Source organism: Platichthys flesus, chromosome 16, assembly GCF_949316205.1.
Source record: "Platichthys flesus chromosome 16, fPlaFle2.1, whole genome shotgun sequence".
Classification (NCBI taxonomy): Eukaryota; Metazoa; Chordata; class Actinopteri; order Pleuronectiformes; family Pleuronectidae; genus Platichthys; species Platichthys flesus.
Window position 1 is genome coordinate 3,692,770 of NC_084960.1, and position 12,374 is coordinate 3,705,143.

Here is a 12,374-nt window from a genome sequence, read left to right on the forward strand (position 1 = left end):
ACAGAAAAGAAATAGCAGGGATGGGGAGCTGGGGTGGGGGGGTGTGTGGAGGGGTTGTGTCCTGTAGGTGAACTCCAGCACTCTCTCTCTCTCTCTCTGTGCGGTTTGTTTTTCACATTTACCCACTCGACTCTTGGCTGCAAAAAAAGCCCCGGCTCAGCAGCCTGCCACATAGCTGTGTCTGCTAATGATCCAGCCAACAAGTCGCCTGCTCCTCTCTCTAAATGGAATCATATGAGGCCTGACTCTGAAGACCGAGAGATGCTAATGCTCCCAACGTTCAAACCATTGTGTAGATCCTTTTTTGGGGGGGTTTAATGGGCCTTGATCTTTGTTTTCAGGGTTAATTTAGTTTTAATGTCTGGCTCCTTCCAGTCCCCCTGCGTGTGACTCCTTACACTCCATGTTTGTTCAGGGTTTCTTTGAATGACTTCCCGTTGTCCTACTGTCAATCTCACACAGACGTCCTACTTCTAAACAGCAGACTATCTCCAAATTCAGCATCGAGGTGGGATCCCTGTTTCTTCCGTGGGTGTTCGAGCAGGTTCCCCAACCCCCGCGGACTTCAGACAAGAATGGGGAAGAGATGCGCTCCTGGAGGATTGTTGTCTGTGAAAAAAACACACACACACACACACACACATACACACGCGCACCGGCAAGCTTGCGCTCATTCAAACACCCAGGGGTCAACCACCATGACGGTGTGGGAGTGTCTGTGAGGGACCAGGGGCTGTGACTAAAGACACGGGGCGGTTCACAGCTGACTGACTGACCTTAAAGAACGATACGGCTTGTTGGCTCCCAACAACACTGGTCCCCAACCAGCAAACGACCACTGGGGCAATCGAACACGCACCAAACTCGAAGCAAAACCCTGACCCAACCATTAACATTAGTTACGTCCAATCAAATTCTGTTACTGAGATTAATCTGTGATCTTTTCCACGGTCATGAAGGCTGAGGGATGGAGCAGGGAGGCAACAGTCAGCTGAAGAACTCTATATTTATTTGGGCTTTGGCAGGAAACATGGGTCAAATAATCAGAGCGTCACTGGTTTGATCCCCGGATCTTCCAGTCTGCACAATGAAGTCTCCTCGGGTTAGATGCTGCACCTCAATGAACGCGCTGTATGAACGTGTGTGCATGTGAATAGGCAAATGTGGATTTTACTGATAAGTGCTTTGAGTAGCCGATAAAAGTGCTTTTTAAATATTTACCATAGTTTTTCTGATCCTTCTTTAAAAGATAATTTTGGACCTCAAAGCCATGAGAGGACAGTGCAGGTGTGAAATAGGGAGAGAGACACGTAGCAAAGTTTGGAACTGAACCTGCAGCTGCTGCAGGAAGACGTATGTGAGAAAACCTTTGTTATTTGCAATTTCATGTTCTGCTTATTCATATCTGGTCTGCAAATTCCCCAGATCTTGAAAAGTAAACTTTGATCTGTATCTCTTTGTTAATCCTGCAAAAGATTTGTGATTTTCCTCCAATGCATGATGGGAGAGAAATTATAATTTAATACGCTTTCTGCTATTTTTGGTATTTCTCGGACCACAGAGGAAAACATAACTGTCCAAACTTTCACACTGTCCTTCCTGGAACACATTCATAGTGTTGCAGTCCCAAAAGTGTGCCAGCAATACTCATGTTAAGAAGGAAAACAGGAAATTTAAAACCTTGAGGATGTTTCTGACAAATCTCTAGCCTCACATTTGTAAATAGAGCTGGTGTCAGGGTTGGAGCAAAGAGTGAAGTCGATTTGCTAAAGGTTGAAGTCTCAGGGGAATTAATGAATGCAATGCCCCCCTAAGTGGTGGAAGAGGGTGTGTGTGTGAGTGTGTGTGTGTGTGAGTGTGTGCAACCAGGCATCTAAACATGTGGGGGACCTCTGGGAATGTGCATCCATGCAGAACAGGAGCAGGTTTAGTGTTACTTACTTAACTAAAAGCCTGTTTAACTTCTATTCTCTCATTTCATTTCATCTCAATGCTCAGTGGGAGGGGAGCCACACACCAGCACAGCAAGAAGCAAAGATAAGCATCATTTATTTAAACTCATGATGAAGACACCAAGTGTAAAACATATGCATAGACATATGTGGGCATATTCTGACTTGACCAGAAAGTCATAAGAAATACAGAACTTTAAAAGAAACGAAAACTTTTTAAAAAGAGGAAGAACAAACCAAACAAGACAGTTTGATGTAACCCTGACAAAAAGCTCATAACTGTCCCGACAGCCTCAGACGAAAAGTCTGTGAGGTGACTGTGTGTTGGAGTGAGGCCTGGATTCCCTGCTGGACAGTGCTGAGGAAACAGGAGGCCTTTGAACAGGAGGTTACACAAGCATCCGTGTGGCTCCGCACACTCCCTACACCTTCCAGAGCTTTTATTTTCCTGTTTTTTATGTACGAGAGCGGACAGGGACACGCTGTACACAGATGACCACACATCCACCCGGATATCAGACACATACACACTAACCCTGCTGCGTCCGTCCACAAACAACCTTTGTCCTTTCCTTTTCACTGATCAGGATCGATGTGAATCTGTCCGAAGCACCGACCTCCTTCAGGGAACCAACTCTCCCTGATGCTGGATGTGAAACTGGGGAATTTGACATGTTTTTGAAGATCTGGACAAACCCGTGAAAACCCATCAGATCACTTTCATGTTCCAGAACTGTAGTCAACGCCAAAAAATGTGCGCCTTCGCGGGCATCGTGACTCCGACGGTGTGTGAGTCGGACGTCTCCTCAGCCTCATCAGACAGGAAGCTGTACCTAGCGATGGGCTGAGAACACAGGAAGTCAATATCAGCATGCCTGGAATTCCAGCATTGTGTTCTCGCTGCAGAGACAAGAAAGAGTTCTGCGTCATCCCGCCACAATACCCTTCTGATATAAAAAGGTTTTACAGTAATGTTGCAGTGCAGTCTCATACATGCCTGCACACCAAATATGGTGTGTGTTTGACCAATCCTGAGTCAGTCTCAGTTGTCAATCATGAACTTTCACCCCATTTTTAGAGCATAAAATAACTAATTAAAACCAAACTTAGCGAATTACAGAAACGATCCATGAGATAAACGTATTTGACGCGTACATTGACTTTTTACTTTGGTCCATGTCCCATCAACTAACATGGAAAAGCAGGGTTTATGAGCAATGCTGCAGGCAGCCACCAGGGGGGCGTTCAAGGCCCTTTGGCTTACCTTTCGGAGAACATGGCTTCCAAAGAAAGCCATGTTCACCAAATGTAACATAGACAATAAGGCTGAAGTCTGCAAACACAAAAAGAGGTTTGAGAAAAGATCCACAAAGAAATGACACGGTCCAGGAAAAGTACCAAACACATCAGATATCTCCTCAAAGGGTCCAAAAGGAAAGTCTCCTAACTTTAGAGTGGCTTTAACTAATGTTTTCAGTCCAGCGTTAAAATGTTAAATATCTCTGCAGGCCTCAGTTTGTTACTGAAAACACACAAGGGCAGAAATTACACATATGTACATTTACATTGAAAACAAGGTCTAAATTCAGCTTTGTGCAAACAGGCATATTCTGTACAGTAAACATTCAGTTTAGCTTCTTATCTAAGCTGTGACACAGACATGACGTTTGAGGAACTAATAAAACATATGACACTTCAACACAGATCTTAACTGTAACTTCACATGAGCGAAAAATCTGGAAAATAAATAGTAAAATGGAAATTAGAATCTCAAAACCCAGTCCCAGTGAAAATGACGAGCTTTAACATGATCCTGTTATTTTATCCTGACCTCTGTATGAAGTTAGTTTGTGTTTCACACTGAAGTCAAACCCATTAATTACCGGTTCAGCTCACTACTGCCCCCCATTGGTTGAACACTCTGATCTCAGGTCAGAGTAACACAAATCTAAATAAATACTCCCTAATGTGTAACAGCCCAATCCTTAACACATGTGATTCTGTTTGTTTCACATTGGAAGTTAAAATCCTTTAACAACAGAGGAAACCGCAGCTTGATGAATTGTTCTTATCTGCAGGTTAAGGCCTGATGGCTTCTTCTTCACGTGCTGCTCTGACGTGTTGCAGGTCACTTTGCACATGTGTGCTGTGGGAGGTGACAGTACCCCGAGGCCTGTATGCTGCCACCTTGAGGCCAGGGGGCAAAAGGTCCAGGGGTGTAGGCCGGAGGTGGCTCCCTGCTGGGGGCCTCGCTGAGGTCAGGCTTCTCTGACCCCGGCGTGGTACCTGCCCTCTGTGGGTCCTGCTCCACGCTGTCCTGCCTGTGTGTGTTTGTGTTGACAACGCTGTTAGACACCAGGTCCTGTGTGGACCTGGAGACACTGCGGTGCGGTAGAGACACGTAGCCGTCTGCGCTCTGGTTGAATATCGCAGGGGGGGGAGAGTCCTCTGATGAGGTCCTGTCTTCTTTCTCCAAACACTCGTCCTCTTCTGACTTGTGGTCGGGCTCTGACCTCTGTCAGAAAGACACAGGGCAGTTTGAAAATCACTTCATCATTTGCAAAATTGTTAACTGCTATAAAGCATGGTTTTCTTCCTAGCAGCAAATCAATATGTGATAAATTTAAGTAACATGTTTATTTATTTATTCATTTATACCTTATTTATTTAATAATATAAACCATCTCGTCGTATATTGTAAAATGTTTTTCTCTGCTCATATTCCAATATATAACCCTCTCCACTTGGTTAAAGTCCTATATAAATAAAGTAAGTATTATTATTATTATTATTAAATTTTTTATTTAATTCATACAAACCAAAGTGTCAAATGAGATGGGGAGTTTCTTATTAAGAAGGAAAGGTTCTCATCTAAATCACAAAACTGTGAGTCAGCACTTTTCAGCACTTTTTGGTATTGATATAAAGATTCTGTTAAATTAGGTTTCCTCTTGTCTTCTCCTTTTTCTGCTGTTTTAAGTTGAAGCCTGAGAGATGAGCCTGGTGAGCTGCTGACCTTGCAGAAGATGTACGGTCCACTGAAGCTCATCTTCTCAGCAGGACTGGACAAGTCGTCGCAGTTCCAGAAACCCTCGTCCGCCTCCAGCAGCTTTTCATCAACTGTGGTGATCGGCACCAGGGAAGCATGTGAGGAGCTGCAGGGAGAGAAGGAGTCAGTGTCTCGTCTCCTATCGTATCGCATCTCATCTCTTATCTCATCTGTTACCATTCAGATGTGTTGTCCAGTAGCACTTTGCAGATTGACGTGTCCTCGGTCTGCAGCGTCCAACTGGTCACACACTGGCTCCCAGAAAAACACACAAAGACTCACCCGTCACCAAAACAACCTGAATTAGAGATTACACTGAAATAGATTCATTAAACCAGTCTCACCTTGATCTCACACAAGATGTTACTTTTGTGTGGAGAGGGAACAGACTCCACCCACAGCACCACCTTCCTGTTGGTGCAGGATGTACAAGAGAGTTTTATTCAAAGTGAAACAATTAATTTAATGTTCAATGCTTTATTAAAAGCAATGATCGGTATGGATAGTTAAACGTTTGTCGTCAAAGTGGCTTCACAGGACTTTATTTTACATGTATTTGTTTGCACTGACTGTTCATTCTGGTAATCTCAGTGTGTTGGAGAAAGGACACAACACAAATACAGTCTGAACACATGTATAAAATACCTCTGACAAGCTGGAATGGTGCAGTAGAGTGCGAAGAACACCATGACCGCAAACACACTGATGACAACATATATCAAGGTGGTGGGGGACCAGGCTCCTGCCAGAGAACACAACACAGAATAAATAACTATAATTCAAATTCAATAAATAGGTGAAATTAAACGTGTGTGTCTCCGTGTCGGTGGTACCTGCATGTGAGGTCCAGTCTACGGGATCGGTCCATTCGGACGGGACCCCCTGGTACATGGAACCATGTCCGGGGACGACCAGTGACCTGACTTTGACCTGGTGGAGCTGGGACGGGGCCAGAGACGCTCCCCGGATGCTGAGGGACGTGAAGCCCTCGGAAAGGTTCAGCGGGGTGGAACATTCCTGAGGATTCAAAAGATATAAAATCTAATTTAAAGGGAAACTTAATGCACTTCTATTATAAATGATAAATCATGAAATCCTTCGATGTAGAAAAACTTGAGAAACATTAATTTATTACCCAGTTGAAGAGTAATAATCCAGTTTTAAAGGTTTCTCACCTGATCTGCTCTGTGGTAGCAGACCTGATAGAACAGTTTCAGTTTGGAAGCTGTGCTCGGTTCAGTCCATTCCACGATCCACTTGTTCTCTTTCTCTTTCACTCTCAGCTGCCGTGGTGGGTTGGGACGGACTGTGAAACCAAGAGGTTAGATGTTGTCTTTGGTCATACTAATAAAGTAACAAACTCTGTATAGACAGTGCAGACTGGATTTAATCAATTTAAGACAAGTGTTAATTCATATGCTTGTATTTTAATGCTCTTTTTTAAATATATATTTTAAATTATGATATAAATATCTAATAAATGTATATATTAAATATATTTATATATCTAATAGAATAGATATGAATACAAATATGTATCTATCTGTATATGATGTTTTATCTTATCATGCACGGTCATAGACAGACTGTGATGCAGTGCTGCCATTTAAACAGGAGGTGGCGCCACAGCTCTTCTGTTTGTCCTCCTGCAGCCTGTGTGTCACGTTATCTCTCCTCCTCTCCTCCTCTCCTCCTCTCCTCCTCTCCTCCTCTCCTCCCTCTGTCTCGTGTCCACTCACTGTGCTGGTAGGCGTTGAACCTCCTGGCCGTGTGTGTCGGTTGGAGCTCCAGCAGCAGATGTGCAGGGTCTGTGCTGTTCAGTGAGCAGCTGTACCTCAGGGCTGTGCTGCTGCCCTCCCAGCTGACTGTTGGGTTCATGCAGCAGATCTCAGACCTGCAGGCAGGGATTAGAGGGAGTGAGCGACAGCCTCGCTCGGCCTCGACCGTGCGGCCTCGTCAACACTCGAACTTACTCTGCAGAGTGGCGGTGTCGACAGGACAGCTGGTAGCTAATGAAGGGAGCCAGCTCTCTGCTCACCTCCCAGCTGCACAGCACCTCCTTCTCTCCATGCAGCACACACTGCAAACTGGGAGGCTGCCCAGGGTCTGAGGCCAGAGAGAAATGCACAGAGAGGGAAGATCAGAAATGTGAGTGATGGAGATAAGGAGCGAAACTTCGGTGGGTTTTTCAGGAAGTTCACGGTTCATTTGTGCACATGCAGGAAACGCTTCATAGTTTTTTGCACGTTGTCTTTTCTGTGACTCACCTTCCTCAGTCTTCCAGGTCACCACCGGACTCCAGGAGCTCCACTGGCCCACGCTGGCCCGGGCCCTCACCCGGGCTTCGTACCTGCGACCGGGCAGCAACAGTGTCTTGTCGAGTTTCACGCTGGTGTTTGTGACGTCCTCGGTCTGCAGAGAGAGGGAAGAAGGATGAATCCTGGATTACTAAATAATAAATTCAGGGTTAAGGACGAATTGTCTATGTTTTTAGTTTGTTGGGTTTATGCGCTATGCTGCAGACGGCCACTAGGTGGCAGTTTGGATGCTTTGGCCTCACTTTGGTGGATCTGTCAGGTCATCCATCTTTTTAGAAACAGTTTGAGTTTGTAATCCTGTTTCACTTGTTAGCAAACTAACAGACGCAGCATTTTACAGGTGTCACTTCACGTGTCGCTCGGTCTCACACGTTGATGTGTGAACGCTCTTCACAAGCTGCTTCTTCTGCTTCTTCTGCTTTTTCTGCTCTGTTCTTCAGACGCTGCATTTTTCTTCACCGCAGCTCCGACTCCACCCGAGTATCCAGGTTTGATGAAGTTGTAACACCAGTAATTTCTTATCTCGGCGATAAACAACGTTTTCATAAGTTTCAGAGAATTCAATCGTCTTTTCGTGTTTGACGTTTCGATTGAAATCAAAGGTTTCAGAAATATAAGGGACACACATTTGTAATTTCAAAACAAAAATGTGTTTTTTAATGCTCACAGTCCAGTGGTCGTGTTGCTCTGGTCTGTAGCTGAGCTGGTAGCTGAGATTTCTGCTCCAGGAGGAGGAGGAGGGGGAGGAGGATGAGGAGGAAGAGGAGGATGAGGAGGAGGAGGAGAGGGAGTAAGGACTGGACCAGCTGAGCCATCGGCCTCCGTCTCCTGGATCGAGTGCAGACAGACCCTCTGGTGGACGAGCTCTCACTGTACAAACCAAAACACAGAACCACTTATATTCATGTGTTCAAATGGAAGCTTCACATCATAAACAACTGATCTGATTGGCTTTTAAGATGTGCTACTCGGACACTTGATTTATTTTTGTCCCGCCTCTGACAGGCTGTGAACTCACCGTGCTGAGAGAGATCCAGAGGCTTGGGTCGGACAGAGGAACAAACAGTCTGCGTCTCGTTCTCCAGGAAGAAGACAGTGTGTCTGATGCCAATGGAGAACGCACGGGTTTCATATCTACACTGGACGGTCCCGGGTTCATCTGGACCCGGTGGACTGTACGGCACACACAGCTTCCTGCAAAGGACACACAGCTGAGTCTCTCCCCTTTTCTCACAATGATCCTTTTCACCATTCGTTCCCTCTGATCGTCTGTTTTGATTTTACCTGCTGTCTTCAGTTTGGAACCAAAGCTGCGGGGACGTGTCTCCGTGTCTCCTCCATCTGCAGTGGACGAAGGACTCGTAGTCGTTATGGCAGCTTAAGGATTCCAGCAGTGGAGACTCTGGACAGAGAGGGACAACATTGGTATTTAGATAAGTGGGTGATGAGTTCAGTCCTGTGGGGTTGTCTTGGTCACTGTTAAAAAGAATCCATTACTTTTCAAAGTCATAAATTCAAAGTCTCATTCAAGTGAAAGTGTTTGAATTACACTTTTTGTAAATGTGTTAATAGATTGTCTTTGTTATACCTCAAGGCAATTTAATAAGTTTATAATCAAAATCAAACTAGAAACGATTCCCTTCATTATATATGGAAATAAATAGCATACTAATGGGATAAACATAGTGTAGTAAAAATAACTTTAAATAAGTTCCTCTCTGAAATCTGATGTAGATAGAAGCAATGCAAATAACTTAGAGTAGTTTTCAGTATTTGAGTAAATGAACTTAGTTACATTCCATTATGTTCAAACCTCAGACTGTATGTAAAGATGAATGGCATTAAAGTGAAGCCAAAACATCTTGATTTCACCCTAGTGGCTGGCCGCAGTATTGGTCATAAACTCCACCTCCTCCATGGAAGTCGATGGGACATTAACCAAATTAAAAAGTCTGTTTGTTCAGAGAATATTTTTCTGGTTGGTTTATGATGGTTAAGTCTGGCACCATTAACGTGCAGACTACGGCTTCGTGGAGACGTGTCGTCCATCTTTATTCACAGAGCTGTTGTTTTGTGCCTCCTGCCTCCGAAAGCATCCGGATTTATCCGAGCCATGAAGTTTTTTAATCAGAAATATTCCCACAAAGCATCTGAACTTGGATCCTGCTGAGACGTACCGTTCGCTGAGCTGCTGCTCTCAGGGAATCTGCAGCCGTCTGGACCAGAGGGGAGAACCAGGAGAGGGAGCGCCGACCACAGCACAACCCAGAGGAGAGGCATCGTTTCTGGGGACAGGGAGCGTTAAGAGGCCGAGGAGTGAAGTCCCATATCAACGAGACGTCTGTGGACGAGAGAGGGAGGGGATGTAAACACACACAGAGAGAGAGAGAGAGAGAGAGAGAGAGCGAGAGAGAGACTCAGACTAGCGAAGAAATGAGTCATTGCAGCAGAAACAGAAACTTCTGCTTTGAGTGTTGTGGTCACCCCACATCCGCCTGCTTCTTATCTCTCTCTCTCACATTGGATTGGCCCTGATAAACAAACCCCAAATATATATATATACAAAAAACACACAAACACACACACACACGCAAATTACCTTAAATAAAATAAGTTTTCACAAATAATTGTTTAAAAATGCACCAGGAGTCAAAACGATCCAACACAACTAACACAGCAAGTTTCAAAAGTCTGTTGATTCAAACACACTAAACACAGAACAATGAGTTTTGACCTTTTCACAAAGTTTCACCACAAAATGATTGTATCATGTGATCTCTTGTTTCAGACGGATATCTCTCAAATTCTATTTTCATGACTTTATGTGAGTCTAATTTTCAATTATTCTGTTATGATCAACCAACCTTGTCTTTAAATTGTGATCTGCGCCCAGAGGTGTCCGTAAGCCACCAACACACATAACAGCAGTGTGTTGGTTCTGAATGTAAACTCCTCCTCTATCTTAACAATCAAAATCTGTGTTTGTCAAATTGCTAAAAAACTTTGATGATTCTCAAAATGTATTTGAGTAAAGTAGAAATAAAGTGAAAAGACAAATAGGTGTAGAGGAAAGAGGATAGAAGTAGAAGAAGGGATCTGATTGTTTGAGTGCACTGAACCAAAGGGGGATTTTCAGGGTCACTCATGCACAACTCCACTTCTGCTGTTTAGCTGCTGTTTACAGGAGGTGAAGGGAAACCACCACCAGAACAATGTGAGCGACCCACATTAAAACTGAAAGCAGACACCGAGCAGGTCTGACTGTGATATTCCCAAACACCTGCACAAGTCTGCGAAATGACAGCGTGCGTCCGAGAACACACAAAGAAATCTGTGTTTTATGAAAGAGCAACCACGTCCTGGTTGAACACCTCCGCTAGAGAGGGGATGTTTTCCCCTGACCACTGAATCCATCCCCATTAAACTTACTGGAAAGCTGGGACCAAGGACCAATCCAGTCCATTGTGCTATGAATCTGGACAAAGGTTAAATATTGTGAAATGGGGCGTTCATCTTTCAGGGTTCTCGCACATCTTTTACAAATTTCCCGAGAAATAACTCATGGGCAATTGAGGAAACTGAAATCGACGATGACTGCATTCTCTAAAGATGGAAATTCACTGTAATTGATGTAACATCTGAGTCAAAGGAAGTCGATGTGTCATACACATTAAATCATCAGCTCTATGGAAGACCACAGAGCTGATGGCTTAATATGCCAGAGAGAACAATCGAAAAGAATCATTTAAAATCTTTGAACACCAAAATCACGATGACAAATCCTGATAACTACAACATACACACAATTCCAAGCTGTGGAACACTTTTAATTTAAAGAATACAAACGTGAACAATGACCCACAAATTTATTAAATCTCCCTCTTACCACAGCCTGAAGAAACGAGCTCTGCCTGTCGACCGTCCGTCGCTCTGCCTCCACCGCTTCCTTCTCGTCAGCCGGCTCCTCGCCAACGCTGTCGAGAAGCCAGTGGGAGTTTCTTCTGTGTCGAGGTCCGTTTCCCCTTTTCTGTCCACACTCACAACGAATGTCACTTTATTGCACCGTCAGTCATTTTTCATCCGTAGGCTTCAGAATGTAAATTCTGAAGTGACTGTGGAGGCGCAGACCCTGGGTCAGATCTGGGGGTCGTGTAGAGCGGCCGGAAACAATGTGTCCAGGAATGTACAGTCTACTTTTGAGATAGTCCCAGTAAATATTTTAGGGCGTACAAAGTTTAATTTGATGTCCTAGCGTGAACCTATGTATCTAATTTTTGAATTATAGTTTAATCTATTTAATAGGGTGTTTGTGCTGTTTTTTTAATTGAATTTTTTTTAATTATTTAATGTTACATATCTGCAGTTTAACGTTGCTATATAATATTTAATAAATCAATTTAAAAATGTTACTGCACCAAAAGCCGATCATCTGCAGTTTAATGTTGTTGAATACGAGTTTTCGAATGATGTTTATCTGTTGGTAAATAATGTTAGATTTTAGAAAAGAGGAAGAACATTTTCAACAGGTTTTATTTCCTCTCTGCAAACTGTCAGTTTTGTGTTGCTGGTTATTATTAACTGTAAAAATGACACAGGCAACGAAATACAGATCTTCAAGCACAAAAGTCCAAAATTAAAAGCGACTTTGTGAAAGAAAATGAGCTTTGACTCCATCTGCACTCGTCTGCACTTCATTGTTCAAACTCAGAAGCCGACTCACGTCTTCATTATTTTTTATTCACACCTCTGAGATCACGTTTTTTCATAAATGAAGTTGTCAATTGTGTTACTGTAACTTATTAACTTTGAACAAATTTGATTAATTTGTGTATATTATTCTGTGAGAAAACCCAAACTAGATACAGTCTTGAAAAACATTAATAGAACAAACATTGTTGCACAGCTTTCTCAACACAAAGAGAGGCCCCTCATTTGTGTGTGTTATTATTTTAAGTTGTCGGTGTTAGCACTTCACAAGTGGGTTTGTTGTGAGTCCATTCTAGAATAGCTCCGGTCTCGAGAGACTTCCAGATGAAAAAGAAGAAGGAAACTTCC

The 12,374-nt window shown here is 43.6% G+C and overlaps 1 protein-coding gene across 1 annotated transcript; it reads right to left on the reverse strand.

Moving 5' to 3' along the window:
• Window positions 1-2,032: 2,032 nt before the first annotated feature.
• On the reverse strand, window positions 2,033-11,560 carry csf2rb (colony stimulating factor 2 receptor subunit beta). Its single transcript, XM_062407731.1, has 15 exons — window positions 11,206-11,560; window positions 9,497-9,660; window positions 8,604-8,721; window positions 8,338-8,513; window positions 7,987-8,189; window positions 7,269-7,413; window positions 6,975-7,107; window positions 6,741-6,895; window positions 6,177-6,307; window positions 5,835-6,018; window positions 5,647-5,743; window positions 5,346-5,412; window positions 5,179-5,252; window positions 4,969-5,107; window positions 2,033-4,467 (listed from the first exon to the last, which is right to left on the reverse strand). Exons 2-15 carry the CDS (start codon window positions 9,597-9,599, stop codon window positions 4,081-4,083), a joined length of 2,112 nt encoding a protein of 703 aa, XP_062263715.1. The 5' UTR covers window positions 9,600-9,660; window positions 11,206-11,560; the 3' UTR covers window positions 2,033-4,080.
• Between the last annotated feature and the right edge of the window lie 814 nt (window positions 11,561-12,374).